The following is a 22104-nucleotide window of genomic DNA, read 5'->3' on the forward strand; positions in this document are numbered from 1 at the left end:
ACAACTTGCAAACTATTCGACAAAACTCCACAGAGGACTGTGTACATTTGGAATTGGATCCTCAAATGCTATTGTAGAGAGAAACAATATACGAAACATTATTTCTCTTTTCTCGTCTATTTTCATCTGAAAAAGCCAGATTTTTAAGGCTTGTGCTGGGCTACGAGCGCTTGATTCTGGAAAGATAATTCATGGGTTTGTTAAGAAGAGCCATCAGATTGGTAGAGATTTGTTTGTTGGGTCGGAATGTGGAAAAATGGATGATGCGTTGCACGTGTTTGAGGAGTATTCTGCGCCAGATACCGTTTTATGGACTACTATGATTACGGGGTATGATCAGAATGGTGAGCCGATACAGGTGCTTGAGTTTTTTACTTAAATGGCTATAACAAAAGGGGTTCTTTTCAAACCTATTACTCTTGTTAGTGTAGTATCTGCTTGTGCGCAGATGATCAATTTAAGGGCGGGGAGGAGCGTCCATTGGTATATGATCAGGGTGGGATTTGATAGAGGCTTATCCTTGTTAATGTGCTGTTAAATTTGTATGGAAAGACTGTTGCTATGACAATTCCAGCAAAAGTGTTTAAGAAAATAGAAGAGAAAGATGTGATTTCATGGGGTTCTATGATTTCTTGTTATGCTCATCATGGGGGTGCTAGGGAAGCACTGGATCTTTTACATGAGATGATATCTAGGTGGAATTGAACCGAACATTGAAACTATGTAGCTATATTTTCGGTTACTCCACCCATTTCATATAGTATTCGCCCCGGTTTAACAACAGCTACCCAATATTCAGGGGATCCTTTTCCCGAACCCATACGTGTTTCATCAGGTCTTATTGTAACTGATTTGTCTGGAAATATACGGACCCATACTTTTCCACCACGGCATGCATTTCGTGTTATTGCTCGTCGACCTGCTTTGATTTGTCTAGATGTGATCCAAGCAGGTTCAAGTGCCTGAAGAGCATATTTACCGAAACAAATATGATTACCGCGATAAGATATTCCCTTCATTCTTCCTCTATGTTGTTTACGAAATCTAGTTCTTTTGGGGTTATAGTTAATGGTTGTTTCGGAATTCCATCTCCACTAAAGAACTGGACGTGAGAGTTTCTTCTCATCCGGCTCCTCACGAATAAAAAGGATTCAAAATTTTCCTGACTTTGTCCGTGTCAACAAATAATTCAAAATACCTCGACTTTTTTAGAACAGGTCCGAGTCAAATAGCAATGATTCGAAGCACTTCTTTTTACATTATTTCGGAAACCCAAGGACTCAATCGTATAGATATGTAAAATACAGGATTTCCAGTGCTTTGCAAGTATGTGAAGCTAGTTGTGATTTAGAAATGGATAGAAGGATACATAAACTTGCTGTAAGGAAGGCATTAGATTTAGATCTCTTGGTTTTCACAGCTCTAATAGATATGTACATGAACTGTTGTTCCCCTGATGAAGCGATTGAGGTATTCGAACGGATGCCTGAGAAAGATGTTGTTTGTTTTTCAACACTTTTGCATGGATGTGTTCAAAATGGAAGGACAAGCAAATCCATTGGCATTTTCCATGATATGGTGGCCAATGATATTCAACCTGATGCTTTTGATGTGGTTAAAATTTTGACGGCTGTTCAGAGTTTGGTGGTCTTCAACAAACTAGTTGCATCCATAGTTTTGCTTTTAAAGCTGGCTTGGGCAATAATTCTTCCGTTGGTGCTTCACTTATAGAATTTATGCAAAATGTGGTAGCTTGGACGGCTCTATTGCAGTTTTCATGCGCATAAGCAATAGAGATGTTGTTATCTAGAGCTCTATGTTTGCAGTATATGTGTTTCATGGAAAATGCCTAGAGGCTCTGGAATTGTTTAAGCAGATGATTAAGCATTCAGATGTTAGGCCAAATGATGTATCGTTCCTCTCGATTAAATCTGCATGCAGTCATTCTGGTCTAGGTAAAGAAGGAATTCAAATATTCAATCTGATGGTGAAGGACTATCAACTACCTCCCAACTCAAAACATTATACATTAGTAGTCGACCTTCTTGGCCGCATGGGGGAGCTAGATAAGGCCTTGGAATTCACCACTCAACTCCAAGAGCCTGTTGAGGCTAATATATAGGGAGCTTTGCTTGGTGCTTGCCGGATTTATCAAAACATGGAGATAGCAGAGATTGCAGCAAAAAAGATGCTTGTACTCGATCCCTTCCATGCCGGTCATTAAATTTTGTTATCAAACATATACGCTGTTGATGAGAATTGGGTTAATGTAGCTGGTGTTAGAGAATTAGTTAAAGTGAAGCAACTGAAAAAGGCAAAGAGACAGAGTGTGCTTAATATTTTTAGTTGGGATACTAGACGTTTTATGATGCTAATGAGATATAGTCATTTTCAAGTTGGTTGTGGAGGGCCCATGGGTTTCACAGCAATATGCAGCATGGCCGCACGGCCCACAATTTTGAATGGTGGTATTTCGGTAATATGGCTGGTGTTCAAAGAACTGACAATAACTGTGGAGGCGTCTCCAAGAAAATAAAAGAGCAATTCCCAAGGTAACTGCTTTGATGGTAGGAGCATCATTTGTGACGAGCCGCCTTATAAATGCAAGAGAAAAAAGTGGAGATATTCTCATTTTATGAACAGATAATGATTACTCTATTCACTTGTTACAATTTTCAAAGCAAATCAGACTCTGAGCCAAAAAAAAAAATAAAAAAGACCTTGCCTCCAGACAGGCCTATTATAAAAATAAGCCCTACATCCGAGCAGACACCAAACAGCAATAGCCGGGCACTCCTTTAATAAGTCCTGTCATTGAGCAGGTCCCGTTTTGAGAAATAAACCTTGCCACCAACAAGCACTCTCTAATCTATAAAACCTTCCCCCTTGGGAAGTAATCCCTTTTAAATCAGTCATGCTCCCTTTGTAGGTGTCCTTTTAAGGGTGGCAACACTACCTACCCTAATATCGACAGCATAGGCAAATTTGGTCGAGTTCAAAATGGATTTGGTCCGAAATGAGTTTAAATGAATAGGATCAGGGTTGGGTTCTAAATGGGTGTAGTCAGGTTAGTATGAACGGTTTTATTAATTTGAATTCTAAAGGGTTAAAAAGTTTGATGCTATAAAAAGAAAAAAGAACAATAGCTGAATTATAAAAAAATATAACTACTACTTGTAATATAGTACAACTAACTTGTATCATACGTCATTTCTAACTAACGACCATGTATATCAATATTTTAAAACCCAAAATTAGATTGAATTAAAAAAATTACATGGACCAAGGATTGCTAGTTCAACCAGCAGGTAAAACATGGTTGAACCAATGGTGGATTAATTAACATTAGATTTTATTTTCAATAAATAATTAGGATCTCCCATTCTTAAAATACATTTAAGTCTTATTCTATTAATCATGGATTTAATTGGCAATTTATGTAATTATAGGAGATATATGTTTAGGTTATGGGTTTAATGAATTTGATCATTATTATTATATAATTAAAATAATATTTATAATATGGATGTTGGTTTCTTGGTATTTCTATCGTGTTTCATATAAAATGTCACAGGCTCAACTTTAAATCGCAATAACTTTTGAAAAATGGATTATTTCTTATTTTATTCTGATTATTCTTGCATCAACACATATTAGACAAATTAAGAACCCATATGAAATATAATTCTATTTAAATCTCACCTATAGCAACCGATTCTAAATTATGACAAACCCAGCTAAATTTGTTGCCCCAAAGATATCCAAGATATCTGCTAACGAGCGGAAGGGATCCAAAGGTCTTAAGAGTAGAAATTCGACTACACCAAAGAAATCTGAAGAAGCCTACAAGAGAAAAACAAGTTAGAGCCGAATAGGAGGGGATTCCGACAATAGCTTTTTGACAATCAAGTCAGTAGGAATCCAAATGTGTTTAGAGAATATGTGAAGATAGAGTGACCGAACCTTTGTCTAGAGTGGAGAGCCATATTTATATATATTGGTGGATTGTACAACTTTTTATGTGGATGCACCTTTGGATCTAATCTCATCCAACGGAGAGTAATGGGACGTACATATCCAGCTAATAAGGACAGGAAGTGATCCAGGGGACCAAACTGTGCAAACAGGAAAGTTCGCACAATACTAGCCTTTTCTGATATTCTGTCTACCGTGCTTAGAGGTTTCTGATGACCTTCAAATATCCTTCACATTCCGAGTTCATCAAGGTCCGCTCTTGGACTGAAGCTACCTCATCAGGTTTCCGTCAATCTTAACCTTTGTAAGGCCTTCTTCTTTCTTTGTGAAGTTCTCTTGCGGGATGTATGGAATAGCCCCACATCACAATTCAAAATTAATTGGGTTGAATTTAACCCATAAATCTTAACACACATCGACATCCCTGCTCAAAACCCTTGAAACAACCTTGTGTACCTCATCAATATCGCCAAAACCTTTGTTGCAATTAAAAACATTACCACCATTTTCTGCTAAAATCACAGGTAAAAACTCTTTTTCTTTCGGTAAAGGTAAATTTTATAAAACAAGAAGTACACGAGTATAGTACAATTATAAGTCATTGTGGGGCTTCACCTTCAACAGGCCAAGGGATTCGCCATAAGCGATAAAGTCCACATGAGCTAACAGAAAATGGTAGTTCAACACTAATAATCCTCCGTCGAACATCATCAAGAATAGTACTAGCAAGAGTACGTGCATCGTGATGCACATTCTCGAACTGATATCGGTTGTGCTCCATCTAAATGTGATAGATCAGAGAAGCAAGTAATGCTCTATAGGCTAAAACGTGTCTCCCTCTCCATTGTGTCGAAGCCCATGTAATATCAGTGGACCAAGAACGGTTAGGCCAAGGAATCCGCATATGATGTCGAATCTCAGCCAGGCAGTGCCAGGAATAGCGGCATTAGAAGAATAGGTGGTTGTGCGTCTCCAGAGAGTTATCATTGCACAAGATACAGGAGTTGCCCAAGTAAGAAAGCCACGACTTGTCCAATGTAGAAAACTTGTAGTGAAGAGCCAACCAAAGTATGAAGGCGTGTCTTGGAATTTTGAAGGGCCACAAGAGTAGTGAAGACTAGAGTCGACACCATTGTCCATCCAAGATAATAGGCGACCCATGCAGCTACAGTCGGCACGCCTGCGCCAGCACACCACAGAATCTGATCGGAGCCACCATGCACGACTTATAGGTGGTGAAGAATCTCCAGAATCTCCATGCGCCTCCTGGATATAGTGGTGACCGGCCAACACCATTGTCCATCCATGATAACCGAGTTGAGAGAAGCACTAGACAGTATATTAGTAAGATTTAGCCCCCTCGGGAATAAAAGAATAAGTGGACCCAAGCTATGCCATGGATCATACCATAGAGAAAGTGAAGCACCATCACTAATCCGATACTCAAAAAGAAGGCATAAGAAAGAACGAAATCGAAGAAGCTTCCTCCAACCCCACGAGCCCCCACGTTCAGCAACTGTCCATATGGAATTCTCACACAGCAGAACATGATGAATCCACTCCACCTATATGGAAATCCGATCACATCAAATAAGATCAAACAATCGTTTGCACATCAATGCACAGTTAAGAGTGGCAACATCACCCTTGCCTCCCTTCAATAACCAGCCGACATACATCGCCCAAGCAATCTTAGCATATCCACTAGTAGTTGTTCCCTCCCATAAAAGTACCCTGGAGCCGTTTCTCAATTTCCCGTATGATGCCCTTGGTAAGTATGAATGCAGAAGCCTAACAAACACTCAACACCATAAGAACAAATTTGGTGATCTAGATGTGCCCGGCATATGACAACACTATGCCCTCCCAACCCTTGATACATTTCTCAATTTTCATAATCAGAGGGTAATAATTGGCAATTGTCAAGCATGATGCTAGAAGCGGTACCCCCAAGTATTTTATCGGTAGATGCCCTTTTTGGAATGCAAGCACCTCGAGAAGCTGATCCAGATACCCTTGCGCCGAGCGGGAAACAATAAAGTAACTCTTCTACTCGCTAACTCGATGGCCAGACAACGTAGCAAATGGGTCCAATCCTCGCTTAAATACACCAACAGAGGCCACATGCGCTTTACAAAATAATAAAAGGTCATCAACAAAGCCCAACTGAAATAATTGTAAGGATTCACATTTCCAATAAAATGTGAATCGCATGTCCTTCTCAATTAGTTGGTGAAGGAGAAAATTGAGCACCTCCATAACCAATACGAATAAATAAGGGGACAGTGGATCACCTTGACACAAGCCCCTTGCTCCCGTGAAGAACCCATGTGGTTGACCATTAAGTACCACCGAAAAAGTCTTGGTAGCGAGACACTCATCAATCCATTGAATAAAGAGGGGAGGGAAACTGAACATCCGCATCACAACTAATAAAAAATCCCAACCAACAGTTTCGTATGCCTTACGTAGATCCACCTTCAGTGCACACCTTTGATGGAAGCCGCTGCTGATTATAGCCAGTGAAGAGTTCCTAGGCCAGCTGAATATTGTCCCCAATAGAACGGCCAGGAACAAAAGCACTCTAGGAGGGGCTAATGATCTTATCCAACACCCTGCTTAGTCGTTGTACGAGAATTTTTGTGATAGCCTTGTAGAGAACATTACAACACGAAATCGGGTGAAAATCAGCAACGAGAGTGGGGTTGTGTACTTTGGGATGAGGGCAAGAAGCATAATATTCACTTGCTTCAAGAGTTTCCCCGTGGCAAAGAACTGAAAAATCGCCTGAGTAACTTCATTGCCTACAACAAACCATGCCACTTTGTAAAAACTTGAGGAATAACCATCCGGACCTGGCACCTTATCCTCAGCAATATCAAACATAGCCATTTTATCTTCATCAGGAGTCAGCAGCTTGGTGAGCTCGTGACCATCCTCCTCAGTAACCAAATATTTTGCCCAAGGGCGAAAATAACCGAGATCCATGTGCCGTGTATACCGTTCCCCTCTTGGGAGAGTCTAGTATTAGGAGACAAATTCCTGAACCACCTCCTCCTGGTTCATATATGTATGCCCATGTGCATCTCTAATCTGAAAAGTACATTTGGCGACACGGCATTGGGCTATCTTGCGAAAGAAAATACGGGTACATTGATCCTCTCCTTTGAGCCATTGAAGTTTAGCTCGCTGCTACAGCATGACTTGCTCTAGTTGAGTTGCTTTTGCTAGGACCACTCTGCAACAATGTTCAACCAACAATAAGAGGCAATTATGTCTAGTCATGCTTACCAACTTTTGAGCAGTAGCAAGGAACTCCTTTGCAAGCTTAACATTAAGTGATAGGTCCCCCTTATTCCTCCTTAGTTGGAGCAAGACAAGCTTCAATGCATTTAGCTTTCGTGTGACTGCAAACATAAGTACACCAACAATATTATTCCGCCAGACACTCTGTACACTAGGAATAAAATCTGTTGAGTATCTCCTCTCAAAACTAGAGGTGAATGATCAGATGTCCGAGGTGACATGCTATAGTAGAATGATTGTGGCCATCGCTCAATCCACTTATCATTCACGAGCATCTAGTCTAGGCGCTTCCATAAACTCCGTGCATCGGTACTGCAATTATGCCAGGTAAACTACTCCCCCTGCATACGAAGGGAGAGAAGGCCTGTATCCGTGATGACCAAGCCAATATCCCCAAAAACACTGCAAACCTTATTGAGGTCATGTACCGCATTAAAGTCCCCGGCCACAAGCCAACATTCATCAACACAATGCACAACAGTAGGCGCAACACATGCCATAACTCACGTCGGGTACTAATGTCGTTAGCACCATATGCCACAGTAGCGTAAATAGTCTCCTGTAACAAACATATAAGCACTAGACAATGGACATATTGAACTCCCACATCCACAATAGAAACCTGCAGGAAACCCTCATCCCAAGCAATCCAAATGCGATTGTCTGAGCTCGCATATCCACAAACCACTTCCATCTAGGTAACACAGATAATTGGATGCACATAGTATTATTAATTTGAACACGTGTTTCTATGAGACCCAACAGATGTAACCTGAACTCCGCAATTAGATCCGTAACCGCTAGTTGATGGTCTCGTCTATTCAGGCCACGTACATTCTAAAGCGCCATATCCATCACGTCACCATGCCTGGGGGCTGCATGGCTTAGGACCCCATGTGGAACACTCTACATCATCAATGTCAGTGCATAGGAGACCAAAAGAGTTAAATAGGACCACCTCCTTACCCTTATCCTTCGACAGACGTGGCGGTGTGGCCTCCCGTTGAGATCGAGGTGATCAGTAGTAGTAACTGCCGTAGAGCACTTAGGTTCCTCTGCCTTGCATTGTACATACACTGTAACCGGTGGTTCAGTAGGAGGTTTTGAACTTGGACACGCTGTCATTTTGTGACCCAAGCTATGACATGTATTGCACTTGGGGGAAACCCATTCATATTCCACATCTACACAACAAGGTCGCTCACCACTTTCTCTCGTAGGCATCATTAGAACAATATGATCAGGTAGGCGAGACAAGATATCAAGCATGACATATATACGAGCGAAATCCAGTCTAGTGCATGCCTTCGTAATAGCATCGTACCACACTAAGCTCCTCAGTCATCCAAAACTCCACTAGTCCTGCGTAAGTTTGTGCTTACGTAACGCCATTCCAGGTTCCCAGCGTGTAGAACGGTCAACTGCCCCTGGAATAGCCACGCACCACTTTCTATTACTTCCTCCATCGTTGCTTCCGTCTTAAAGCAGAAAAAACAGAACCCATTAGAAGTGGCGATCACCTCACGAACCGTAGCGCCACACTGAACTAACATAAGCTTTAAGGTGATGAAAGTACGGTTTTCTGCCAAGAAAATATCCAACCGCAGTCGCCTTTCGACGACAGCAAACCATCATTAATTATGTCCAAAGAAGGACGGAAAATAATTTCACCATTTTTTGTTTCTAAGGCAACATATGATAGTTTTTCGAGTAGAATTAAGGAACCCATCAGCAAATTTATCATTTGGAGCAAACGTAGCAATAGTAGTTAGAGGAATGTTACCAATAAACAGTCCCGTAGGGGCTCCTTGCACAGAAACGGGATCCGAGGGTGTTTTCGTGCTGGACGACTACCAAAGCTTACGGGAGTCATGATGCCGGGCATCAACTTCGGCGATTGCCCCTCCACCCATGAGTGGGGGGTGACAGCTCCACCTCCATCACCACGTCCAATAATTCCAGTTGAAGTTTGCCATTCGCATCCGTCTCTTCCAACGCACCATCCTGCGCCATCGCCACTTGGAACCCCGGCGTCAAGCATGCACCATCACCAGCCGCTTCTGTGACGACGACGGAATCTGAATCCTCCTTACTGCTATCTGCCAACGACCGGCACCAAGAACGTAGTTGCCTTCATTCTTGGCGCAGCGTGGGTCGTGGACGAACCAGCATGGCTGGTCGTGATAGCCATTAGCGCCGTGACAAAGGCTCGTCCAAAGAAACACCGTCTCCAATTTTTTGTATCCAGCGAGTTTTGAGTTCCAATAGTGCATCCATGGAGGCACGGTCTCCTTCATCAATGACTTTCGTTGCTAGAGCAAAAAATTCTGTTAGATTGAAATCCAATTGGATACGAGCGTGTAGTTCATCCTCCCCAACTATCCCATTCACGTCCGTATCAGGCAATGGGTCGCACTCCCCGACGATCGCCAATGTCCCCCGCATCATCACCATCTTCTGTCGTAGCCTCCATGAATCCACCACCTGTTCCGTCATGGGGAGAGTCCTCACGGGTTGAAGTGTGTGATATGTGAGGTGTAGTAGTGTGTGTAGGAGAGTCCATCTTTTTAGAGGGGTAATTGATAAGGATGATATACTTTCACAAGTAAAAACTTGGTACCCATGTAGCTGCCTCAACATTACAACATCGTAAAAAGGTGCAATATTGAACGGGACAAGAGTAGTATAATCTTCCACTTGAAGGCTTTCTCTCAATTCCACAACTTCAATTGCAGCTCTCGTATTACTTTGGCAAAAAGGAATAATCCCATACTTACAAATCTAAAGGCAAAAGTACATCCTCTAGAGTTGAATGAGAAAGTCTGGAGAGAGCATCTCAACAGAGAAAAGAAGTAGAATTAACTCAACATAACATAAAAGGTAATTACCATGAGTTCTCGTGGAGTATCCTTTTGAAAAATTATAAATATTTTCTTACAATTAAAAATATTTTAATAAACACTTTTTTATAATGTATTGTCATAAAGGGTATTTATAATATTTTGAATAAAAAAAAGATATTTATAATTATAATAAATTTACATGACGTACGTTGTAGTTTATCGTAACATAAATTCAGAATAAATATTTTTTTTCCTTTTTCTTTTAGAGAAAAGAATTATTAGTTTCTCACATCTTAATTATGTATTTAGTGAAAAATAATGGTTCAAAGTTCTTACCAACAACCTCGAAAATATGTCATCGGTTTCTAGAGATTTACGTGTTTCAAGAAGAAAGAGATGAAGTGGTCAAACATCCTTAGCCCACCACAGGGAGTGATCGAAAGCGACAATTTTAAGGGAAACCTCCAAACATAAGATGACGAGGTGGCGACCGTGGAAATGAGCTGCGGATCAAAGCAAGAGGCATCAGACACGTACCAGTTTATTACATATCACATTTATATACTACACTAATATTATTTATCTATCCTATATAAAAAAAAAATCTATTTTCAGTTACAAATAAAGATTACTTGCACCGTGATTCTAATTTTTGAATTATCAAAAATGTCCTTATATATTTTGAATCACCCCTATTTAATTCTTCTTCTCTTTTCATCTATTTGATCTATACAATCTATTTATACTAATATGAAATTTTTACGCACACCAATTTTTTATTTTACGTCGATAATATTCCTAACTTAGTTTTATTCTAATTTATCTATTTTTAAATGTGATGTGTTTGTTTATATATCTAATTTTTATTTATCATATATTTTAAAGTGTAAATAATTATTTATTATATGCAAGTAGGGACGGCGTGCCATAATGGTTAGTACTATATAAAAAGAAAAGTTCTTTCACACTCATAAATGGCTATTAATGACATCGCTGCACTAATTTTTTTATAAAGCCAAAAATCCCCTTCAAACGACAAAATAGTTAACTTATTAACCTTTCAAATTTTACATTAATTGGTAATTTGTTTTTTTTTATTATTTAAATGTAATGTGTTGATTTATATATATTTATTTTTATTTAAAATATTATTTTTAATATATTTTAAAGTATATAAAAAATCTATTTATTACATACACGTAAGAACAATGTGTTATAATGGCTAGTTACATAATAAGATCTCAATTTTAAATTTAATTTAATTTAGTAATATTTTTTAATTTGAGTCATGGCTATAAATCATATTAAATATTTTTGTTAAAGCTTTTAGCCATGAAAAATATTTTAGCTTAATTAGTAAAAATAACACCCGTTGCGTGGCCGTTATCAATGAATATTATTTACTACGATTATTTATTTTTAACCATAACGATTAGCTATGATTAAATATTAAATTTCTTCTACCATTCCGTTCACTTGACAATTCAATTTAGAATTCCTCTAAGTTGTTCACACCACAAATGGAATAATTCTTCTTCTATTGCTAGATAGAATAAAAAAATAAGAAAAGAAATAATTTCAAACAAACACTATAGAACAAGAGGGAGAATAGTTCGAGAGAAAATATCAAATTCCATGGCTTCTGTGAGCTTATGATATGTGTAGTTTTGTATATTACATACAATTGAATTCAAAGTTCAAACTACTAAGTTTACCTCCAAGGCAACTTATATACACACATGCATATAACCTCCAATCATGATGAAAATAATCACTTCATAATGTTCATCATAGTGAGGAGTTTCAACTCCTCCTTTACTTGCTCCAGCTTCCCTCAAATGGGTTTGGGCTTCAAGTATGAACTTGATTAAATCAAAGTTCATTGGGCAATAATTAATTTAATTAATTTTAACCCAACTAAGTCGAAAGATTCATTTATATCCAATTAAATAAATCTAAGCCCAAACACTAATTAATTAATCCAATCAATTAATCAAGTCAAACCTAATAAATTAATTCAATTAATTTAAAGGTATTAAGCCCAAAATTAATTAATCTAATTAATTAATTCTTGAGCCATCCATCAAATGGATTTTTTCAATAAATGATCCAATCATTTATATATTCTCTTTAAATTAATTTAATCTAATTAAATCAATTCGTTTCTTTAAGAATTAATTCCAAATTAAATCCACCAATTTCACAGTAGTTTATGTGTAACTCTTTAGATTCACCCCCAACTAGACTTGGATTTGTGTCCAACACAATAATTAATTAAATTTAATTTAACCAACTATTTCCAATTAACCATTAATCGAAAATTTTCGTCACCATGGGTGACCGTCTAGCAATAATCCATGGCATTAGAGACTAGGTGAATGTTGACGTGAAGATTTAGGCTCCCGAGTACCATATGGGTACGGTCCTTCCATCATTTGTCTCTCAGTCTAAGTCTAGGGCATGGAATTAGGCATCGGTTTCCATCTTGGACTAGACACTATGCTTAATAAATCAAGATGTGTTTGCTCCATTGGTTGATATAGGAAACCATTCCCTACTCAACCAATTGTTGTGGCCACAGACTCTAAGAGCTCAAACCATCTCAGAGCGCATAAGAAACACGATTAGCATATACTAACAGGTGATGGATTCTATTTTGGAACCCACCATTCTCATTACATATTTTGACTGCACTGGACAAGATTTATAATGACCACATCCAAGATACGGTCATCTTTCACCAGATCGAAGATACAACCATCATATGCATGTAACTTCCACGGTTCCTCAAGTCCGAGGACTGGTCCCATACTATCGGGCTGGAAAGTTTCAATCATACCGACCAAGCCTCCAAGACTTCCATATGACGACTTTCCATGAGTCAGTTTAGTCGACTTGACAATCTCTTGAACCACCCACTAAAATTGCATAGATGTCCAACGTTTGTCTCCGATGGAACATTCAAACTTATTCAATGAATGCAATATTTAGTGCAAATCTCAATAAGACTTTTAATACCCAGTCTCGAGGTCCTCGATTTGAAACACTTTAAACCCAACCCTCAAAAGTTGGTTTTATAGCTGTCACAATGCTCAACCCAACTACACAAGTTGTACAATTTGGTTTGTGGGTTTTCTTGTGATGTTAAGCATATAAATATATTAATAAGCACAACAAATACAATTGTCAAATAATGAATATTCACTTTATTCATAAACAATATTACATAGAAATTGTCAAACAAATTACATGAAGACCAATCCAACTGGCTTTTTGGTCACTTATTCTAACAATCTCCCACTTGACCCTAAAGCCAATCACTAATGTTCCTCAAATCCATCTTCCCAAGATGTTGAGCATGAGCAATCTGTGACACGGACTTGGTCAATGGATTTGTCGTATTTTCTGCTGGTGTGACTCGGTTCATCCGAACATCACCTCTCCCCACTATCTCTCTAAGCAGATGGTAATGCCTAAGAATGTGCTTGAATCTATGATGAGATCTCATTTCCTTTCCTATGCTATAGCCTCGTTGTTATTAGTCACTGACCCAACTTCCTTGACTTTACGGTCCATTGAATATGGTCATTGACCATCATAATTAAATGGCGACGCCGCCACCCTATTATTTGTGTGTGAAGGAAGAAAAACAAGACACGGAAACAACGCAGCCGTGCGTGGAGCCTAGCTTATCTCCTGAAGAATCTATTTCTGGTAGTGAAGTACGTATTTTGAGGTAGGTTTTATATTACTATAATTATACTTAGTAAATAGTTTTTTTTATTAGTTAAAAGTCACTGAATTTGCTAATATTAATAAACGAAAACTAAATGAAGATTAATATTTACTTTCGATTAACTTATTACGGACTTATGCAGGTCAAACATTTTTTTTCCGACTAAACTACCCTTATAACGGTAAAAATATATATACCTTCTCACGTGTACGCTCGAAGACGTGTGAATGTAGTCTAGTCATAAAAATATTTATTTGACCTGCAATGAATCAGTAGTAAATATAATTAATATTATCAAACTCGGTGAATTTTGCGTAACGGAGGACATATTTGTTAAACGAAAGCAAATTTCAGAAGTGTTAGATGTAATTTTTCAAATCACAAGAAGTTTACGTGTAATTACACCAAACTTTAGGAGGGGCGTCATTATTCCTTTCAATTATATAATAGAATTATGAGCATAGACCTATGAACTATAAATCCCATTGATCAAACTACTTTTGTAGTTAATTAGCATCAAGAAACTAGCTAGGTAGCAGCAATGGTGGTGAAGGTGTATGGTCCTGCCTATGCTTCACCTAAGAGAGTTATCACTTGTTTGGTGGAAAAGGAGATAGAATACGAGGTTGTCCATGTCAATTTGTTCAAAGGAGAGAACACAACTCCGCAGTATCTCCAGTTGCAGGTCAGGTCATCACTTTTCTTCTCTATTTATGTTTCCATTTCTCTTATTCATCAATCCATTTATGAGCTTAATTTCTCAACTTGCAGCCTTTTGGGGTTCTTCCAGTCATCCAAGATGGAGACTACACATTATATGGTTAGTAAAATATTTTCTTGGCCTTTTCGGCCTCTACTTTAGGTCAAATCTGAACCAATCACATGGTAAGTATATTATACTTATTTTATGATTAGATTCGTTCGGCTAAACTGAATTCGGGCAAGAATTTTACCTATTTAGCTATGATCAATATGGATCCAATTATTAAGTGTTCCAAAATTGGTGCAGAATCCAGGGCTATCATAAGGTACTATGCAGAGAAGTACAAGACACAAGGAACTGAACTATTGGGAAGGACTGTGGAGGAGAGGGGCCTAGTGGAGCAATGGCTGGAAGTCGAAGCGCACAATTTCCATCCACCGCTCGATGACTTAGTAATTCATGTCTTGTTTGATGGGAAAAAAGGTGTAACCCCCGACGAAAAACGCATCAAAGAAGACGAGGAGAAACTTGCACGTGTGTTGGACGTGTACGAGCAAAGGCTCTCCACGAGCAAATACTTGGCCGGAGACTCGTTTAGCCTAGCCGACCTCAGCCACCTTCCGTTCGGTCACTACCTGGTGACTAGTTTGGGGAAGGAGTACATGATAAGGGAGCGGAAGCATGTGAGCAGATGGTGGGATGATATAAGTAATAGGCCATCTTGGAAGAAGGTGCTTCACCTCTATCCGCCTCCGGTTTAAATCTATCTGTCCATGCTGTGTTTCTCATAACTAATTCGGAATAAGTGTTTCTGTTCGATCGTGTGCTTGTGATTCGGCTTTTGCTTCATTAATTTCTTGACGAATAAATGTTGTTTTTTCTGCTTAATTTACCAATGTTGTGAAGGAATTGAACAATTCAATATCAGCGTTTTGTCAGATGAAGAAATCCATATTGTATCCTTTCTTGTCCCTCCGCTTGTTTCTACGAAAAAGATTAATTTCAGACGAGGGATTATCAGTGATAATTCTTCTGGAGATAAACGGAGATTGAGATTTCTTGATGATCCTATTCAAGGGCTTAAGCCTATTAACGAGAGTTTTAGATGTTAATTTGTAAATCACATTGCAAAGGCTGGCTTATCAGTCGATATCCGATTATATCGGCGAGTACGTATCCGGATCGGCCAGTGCTGATCCAATAAAAACGTCCAAGACCCTGTATTATCATAAATGATTTGGTATCGTTGATAATATCTGATATTATCACCGATGCAATGATATTATCACTTGCAATAATATCACCGATATTATCGATGTGAATATGTCAAAAATAAAGTTAATGAAGTATGGTTGGGAGAGCAATAAACTAAAGAAGAGGGGATCAGATAATTGCTTTTGGGCACTATAAAGGGATATAATCACGCTGTGATTCTATCATTATCTTATTTTTCTCATTTCGGTGTAATCTCCATTACTGAAGGGATGAAGCTCAAGAAAAAGAGTGAAAGATGAAGTTTCATATTCAAAGTTTGATCAAGAAACGTAAGAGAAGAGAGCAAATGAGTTAGAAATTCTATCTTCTTCAGTCGATGGTGAAAACTCTTGTCGAGAGTGATGCTGATAAAGTGGCTCAAAATTTCTTTTCGTCTCTTCTTTACCATTTTCTTAATTAAATATTTCTTCTAGAATATTACATATGTTCAATATATTGAATTTTTCATTAAAAACTATATTAAAATTAATTTTAATTGAAATAGAAAAACGTTATAGGAGGAATGTTCATGATGATGATGGCGATCATTTTCAATTCGATCCGCGATCCACTTTCTTTATACTGGGTCTTAAGTATTTCTAAAATTAACTTATCCATATTTCATATTACAAAACATTTTGTTTGTAATATTTTATAGTAATTTGTGATGCTTAATCATTTTTATAATTTTATTAATTTTTTTAGAATTTTTTAAATATAATATAACACATTTACTTCATATTATTCAATAATATTTCGATACATCATGATCGATATAAAATAATATTATTGTCGATACCGCCACTTTAACTATGAGGGCATCTGTTTTGAATTGTATAGACCTCTTTAGGAGTATAGGGTTGAGTCAAGGCCCGTACATTTCATCAGGGGTGTCCATTTCGATTAACCGAACCGAATCGAACCGAATTTTCGGTTAACTGAAAATTCGGTTCGGCCGTCTGGAAAATCGAAAACCGGTTCCATTCGGTTTTTTTTATTTTAAAATCGAAAAAAACTATTTTTTTATTTTTTTATTTTTAAAATAATATATTTTGATATTTTAAGCCGAAATTGTGATAATGTTGCAATTTTATCCAAAAATACAAATACCAAAATACCAAAATTAAATTCTAATTTAATAGTATAGAGTTCAGTCTTCTGTTTTCTTTAGTCTTTACTAATATAAATTATATAATATTAATATTATAATATATATATATATAATTATATAGTTTTTATATGTATAAAAAAAATTTATTATTTACAGAATTTCGGTTTTCGGTTCGGTTCGGTCACCGAATTAGTGACCAAAAAATCGAACCGAAAATCAATTTTTTTTTTAAAAACCGAAAACCGAATTCGGTTCGATTTTCGGTTCGAACCTAATTTTTGGTTTCAGTTCGGTCCGGCCGATTTTCGATTTTTTTGCACACCCCTACATTTCATCGCTCACTCGGTAATCAATCAAGCACAGCACCTCGTCAATGTGGTGTTGTCCAAGAAACAGGCGAGAAGTATATATTGAATTTTCCTCAATTTTTCTTTTTTTTAAGGATAAATTATAACAATTTCTTTTTTAAATTTAGCATAATTATAAGTACCCCTAATTGTTTGAAAAATTACTATATCTCCATAACTTTAACGGTTGTCTAACAATTAGTCCATTCCGTTAGATTTTTATCAATTTTTTTGTGATGAACTGATCAAAATGCCCTTGTGGATAAAAATTTTTAATTATATTTTTTTTTATTTTTTATGAATTAAGTGGATAATTTTTTATAATTTTTAAAATTTTTCCATCCACCCTGTTAAATTTTTTATAAGTCTTTATCTTTTTAAAATAAAAAAGAAAAAAATACAATAAGGGCAAAGTTGATAATTTCATACCTCCATCCAAGGATTACATAATTTCATCAAATATCAGGAAGGCATTTATAATTTTATAAATATTGAGGGAATATTTGTAATTATGTCAAAATCTCAGGAGAAGTTGTTATAATTTATCCTTTTTTTCTCATCTATTCCCCTCTTTCCTTCCGAATTTTCTTATAAGAAATTTGTATTTCTATCGCTTTCTTTCCACCAATCAATTCTGCTCCTTTGTCAGCTTCATCATTAATGTGGATGTTTGACTGAGTTCATAAACTGTTTAAAATATCTTATAAGATAGTTTGGTAATTTACAAAATATTTCAAAATATTTGGTAAACTTTCAAAAAAAAAATAAATATATAGTTTATAAAATGATGTGATGGAATGCAGATATTTTTCTTCACTCGCATGTGGAGCCCCACATAATTGATGATCATAGCTTTTGAACTTGTAGATATGAGGCTAAGAAAAATCAGAAGGTCCAATGGCCACCATACACATACATATATAAATGAGTTAATTACGCCTAGATCCCTCTAAAAATATAAAATTACATTCTTTTTCAAGAAAAATTTAAAATTATACTTACACTTATTTTGAAAATTCTTCATTTACCATTCTCAAGTATATTTTTATACTTATAAATGGACGAATGTGATATATATATATGTGGAGCGACGTTAACATCGTTACATTTTTTCTCTTATAAGTACAAAATTATTATGTGACACTGTTGAATAAGGGGTAAAATTAAAAATTAAAATAATTTTGTTGGGAAAAGTATTATATTAGTTCGTTAAGTATGCATAATTTTAATTTTAGTCCGATAACTATGTTCATTTTTGTTTAGGTCCAGTAACTTACGAAATTGCTTACTTTTAGTCCTCCGACAGATTTTCGAACAATTTTACCCCTATGAGTGCATATGGACTCAAACTGCCTTTCAAAAGTTGCATAGGGGAAAAATTGTCCGAAAATCTGCTAGAGGACTAAAAGTAAGCAATTTTGTAAGTTACTGGACCTAAACAAAAATCGACATAGTTATCGAACTAAAATTAAAATTAGGCATACTTAACGGACTAAAATAATACTTTTTCCTAATTTTTCTGCTAACATCAGTATTTTCCGTACAAATCCTAACAAAAGGAGGGACAGATATAAACAATGAATTGTCAGATGGGGTGTAAGTATAATATCAAAATTTATTTGGAAAAGAAGTATTTTTTTAGGGATCTAAATGTAATTAACCCTATATAAATTAGTGAAGTTCATCCCAAAGAATCTCATTCTGGTGAAGTCCTGACAAAAAGAAATGGTGGTGAAGGTGTATGGAGGTGCCTATGGTTCACCAAAGAGGGTCATCGCTTGTTTCATTGAGAAGGAGATCGAGTACGATGTTGTCCATATCGATCTCTTCAAAGGAGAGAACACAACTCCTCACTATCTCAACTTGCAGGTGATCATTTCTCTCTTCTTCTTCTTTTGTTTTTTAGTTGTCAGAAATATATATTAATTAAGAAAAAATGGTTTTTTTCTTGGTTTAAATTTATAATCAACAGTTACCAAAATTTAAATTATTTTTTGTATGATTTTAGTCCATAAAATTAAGTAATTTAATTAATTTTTTGAAGTTTTATAAAGATATTAAAGTAGGTTCTCATCATGACAATTAAAATTATGAGTTTTTTTGCTGAAACTCCAAAGGTTCTAAGTTTATTATAGCAATTAACAAGCATATTAAAAAATCGGGATAATTACACTCTCAATTTTCTGAAGTTTAGTGTAATTACACGTAAATTCCTTCTGATTTGAAAATTATATATATATATATATATATATATATAGTACCCTTGAGGTTTACTTCTGTTTAGTAAATAAGTCTGTCCGTTAGTTAACGAATTTGATGATTTTAACAAAATAATTGGATAAAAATCCATATTTACGTACCCCAGTTGACTTATTACTAATTTTACTGCAGGTCAAATATTTTTTTTTATGACCAAATTGTCCTCATACATCTTGACATGTTCATGCATATTAGGAGGTATAACTTCACTATTATAAGTGTAGTTTAGTCATAAAATAGTTGTGTGACCTATAGTAAGTTCGTAATAAATCGATTGACAGTGACTATTAATATTTATTCAATTTTTTTAGTTAATATCAACAAATTCAGTGAATTTTGTTCAATAGTTTGTTAGACAGAAGTAACCCTCAGGGATATTAAATATAATTTATCAAACTATAAGAGATTTACGTGTAATTACATCAAATCTCGAGAGAGGACAGTGTAATTATCCTTAAAAAATTAGGATAAGAACTTGAGATAAAACTAATATTTAACTCATAATTAAAAGATAGTGAAACAATATAAGTAAATTTATAAGCTTGTATGAGAGTAAATTTAGCTATTTTAATGAATTATAGTTTAATTTACACAATATAAATTTTTTAATGTGTTTTCCCATAAAATATTTATCTATACTTATTTTTCCAAATTCTCTCAAATTAATGGAAAAATAGTTTTCAACATTGAAAAGTTTTTTATAGTAAATATATGATATCTAGAATTAATAAAATGTATTTTTTCTTTTAAAACAATTACATTTTGTAAATTGGCAATGTGTCATAAGTTGCCACGTCAATAAAAAATCAACAAATCAGATATATTTCCCAATTTTTAACTGGGCAAAATGCCATTTTCCGATCAGTTCTCCTAAAATTACAAAATTATAAAGAATGAAGGACCATTTATAACCCTAACAAATTACAAGATTAACGTACCAAATGACTATAATTACAGGACTAACTTTTTCCCAGCAGATGAAACTCTTGTGTTGATATATTCTGCATACAGTTCAAACAAATGTTTTTATGAGTGTGATTTTGCATACTTGCAGCCTTTTGGGGCTCTTCCAGTCATCCAAGATGGAGACTACACATTATATGGTTAGTAAAATATGTTCTTGGCCTCTTAGGCCTCTAAATTTGAACCAATCACATGACAAGTATAATACACTTGCTCTCTGAACAGATTGGTTCGTTCAAACTAAATTCGGGCAAGAATTTTTCCTATTTAGCTACGATCAATATGGAAACAATTACAAAGTGTTCCAAAATTGGTGTAGAATCCAGGGCTATCATAAGGTACTATGCAGAGAAGTACAAGTCACAAGGAACTGAACTATTGGGAAGGACTGTGGAGGAGAGGGGCCTAGTGGAGCAATGGCTGGAAGTCGAAGCGCACAATTTCCAGCCACCGCTCTACGACTTGGTAATTCATGTCTTGTTTGATGGGAAAGAAGGTGTAATCCCCGACGAAAAACGCATCAAAGAAGACGAGGAGAAACTTGCACGTGTGCTGGACGTGTACGAGCAAAGGCTCTCCACGAGCAAATACTTGGCCGGAGACTCGTTTAGCCTAGCCGACCTCAGCCACCTTCCGTTCGGTCACTACTTGGTGACTAGTTTGGGGAGGGAGTACATGATAAGGGACCGAAAGCATGTAAGCCGATGGTGGGATGATATAAGCAGTAGACCATCTTGGAAGAAGGTGCTTCAACTCCACCCCTATGTGTTTTAAATCTATGTGGGAGAGATATTTTGGCTTTTGGTTCATTTGAGTTGATGAATAATAGTTGTGTTCTAGTACGGTCATGTCTGGGTTTTGTTCTGCTTATGTTGTCCAAACTCAGAAATCTTGTGGAGGGATTGAATGGTGCAATCATCAAACATTTTTGCTCAACTTTCCACATATTTATATTAGGATAAATTATTGCTACTCGTTCTAAAATTTGACATAATTATAAGTACTTTCTCGTTATTTAAAAAATTACCAATATCCCCTAATTTTAACGATCGTCTAACATCTGTTAGTTTTCATTTAATTTTTATTTATTCTTTGTGGTGAATTGACCAAACTGCGCTAGTGGACTAAAAACTATAATTTTATTTATTTTCTAAATTTTTTTGATTTTTTATGGATTAAGTGGATAATTTTTTTTTAGAACGCTATCCAATTTTTTGCAAATTTTTTATTTTTTCTTAAAGAAAAATATAGTAAGGGAAAAGTTGACAATTCCATACATCCATCCAATGATTACATAATTTAATCAAACATCAGGGAAATATTTGTAATTTTTTAATAATAAGAGGATATTCGTAATAATGTCAAATCTTACGAATGGTCGTTGTAATTTCCCCTTTATTAACAATAGTTCATTATAAGAAAATAAGAAAATATTCATTATACATGTAATATATGGTACGTCAACTAAATCATATTACACAAAGTTTTCACAAAAAGCATAAATTTCATACAGAATTCGCAACAATACGATATCTGATATTATCATCAATATTATCCCAATATATAATAAAAAAATATCTCCGTATTGACGATGTCATCCAATGATA

The 22104-nt window shown here is 36.0% G+C and overlaps 2 protein-coding genes across 3 annotated transcripts; both read left to right on the forward strand.

Annotated features, from left to right (window-relative positions):
- Nucleotides 14344-15525, forward strand: LOC105177062 (glutathione S-transferase F9). Its single transcript, XM_011100088.2, has 3 exons — nt 14344-14545; nt 14632-14680; nt 14870-15525. The coding sequence occupies exons 1-3, from the start codon at nt 14402-14404 to the stop codon at nt 15322-15324; spliced, it is 648 nt and encodes a 215-aa protein (XP_011098390.1). The 5' UTR covers nt 14344-14401; the 3' UTR covers nt 15325-15525.
- On the forward strand, nt 18965-21440 carry LOC105177072 (glutathione S-transferase F9-like). Of its 2 annotated transcripts, none has more exons than XM_020691979.1 (3): nt 18965-19144; nt 20589-20637; nt 20723-21440. In XM_020691979.1, exons 1-3 carry the CDS (start codon nt 19017-19019, stop codon nt 21269-21271), a joined length of 726 nt encoding a protein of 241 aa, XP_020547638.1. In that variant the 5' UTR covers nt 18965-19016; the 3' UTR covers nt 21272-21440. The 2 variants fall into 2 exon arrangements, with proteins under 2 accessions (XP_020547638.1, XP_011098399.1); XM_011100097.2 differs by having other exon boundaries at nt 20817-21440.

Source organism: Sesamum indicum, linkage group LG2, assembly GCF_000512975.1.
Source record: "Sesamum indicum cultivar Zhongzhi No. 13 linkage group LG2, S_indicum_v1.0, whole genome shotgun sequence".
Lineage (NCBI taxonomy): Eukaryota > Viridiplantae > Streptophyta > Magnoliopsida > Lamiales > Pedaliaceae > Sesamum > Sesamum indicum.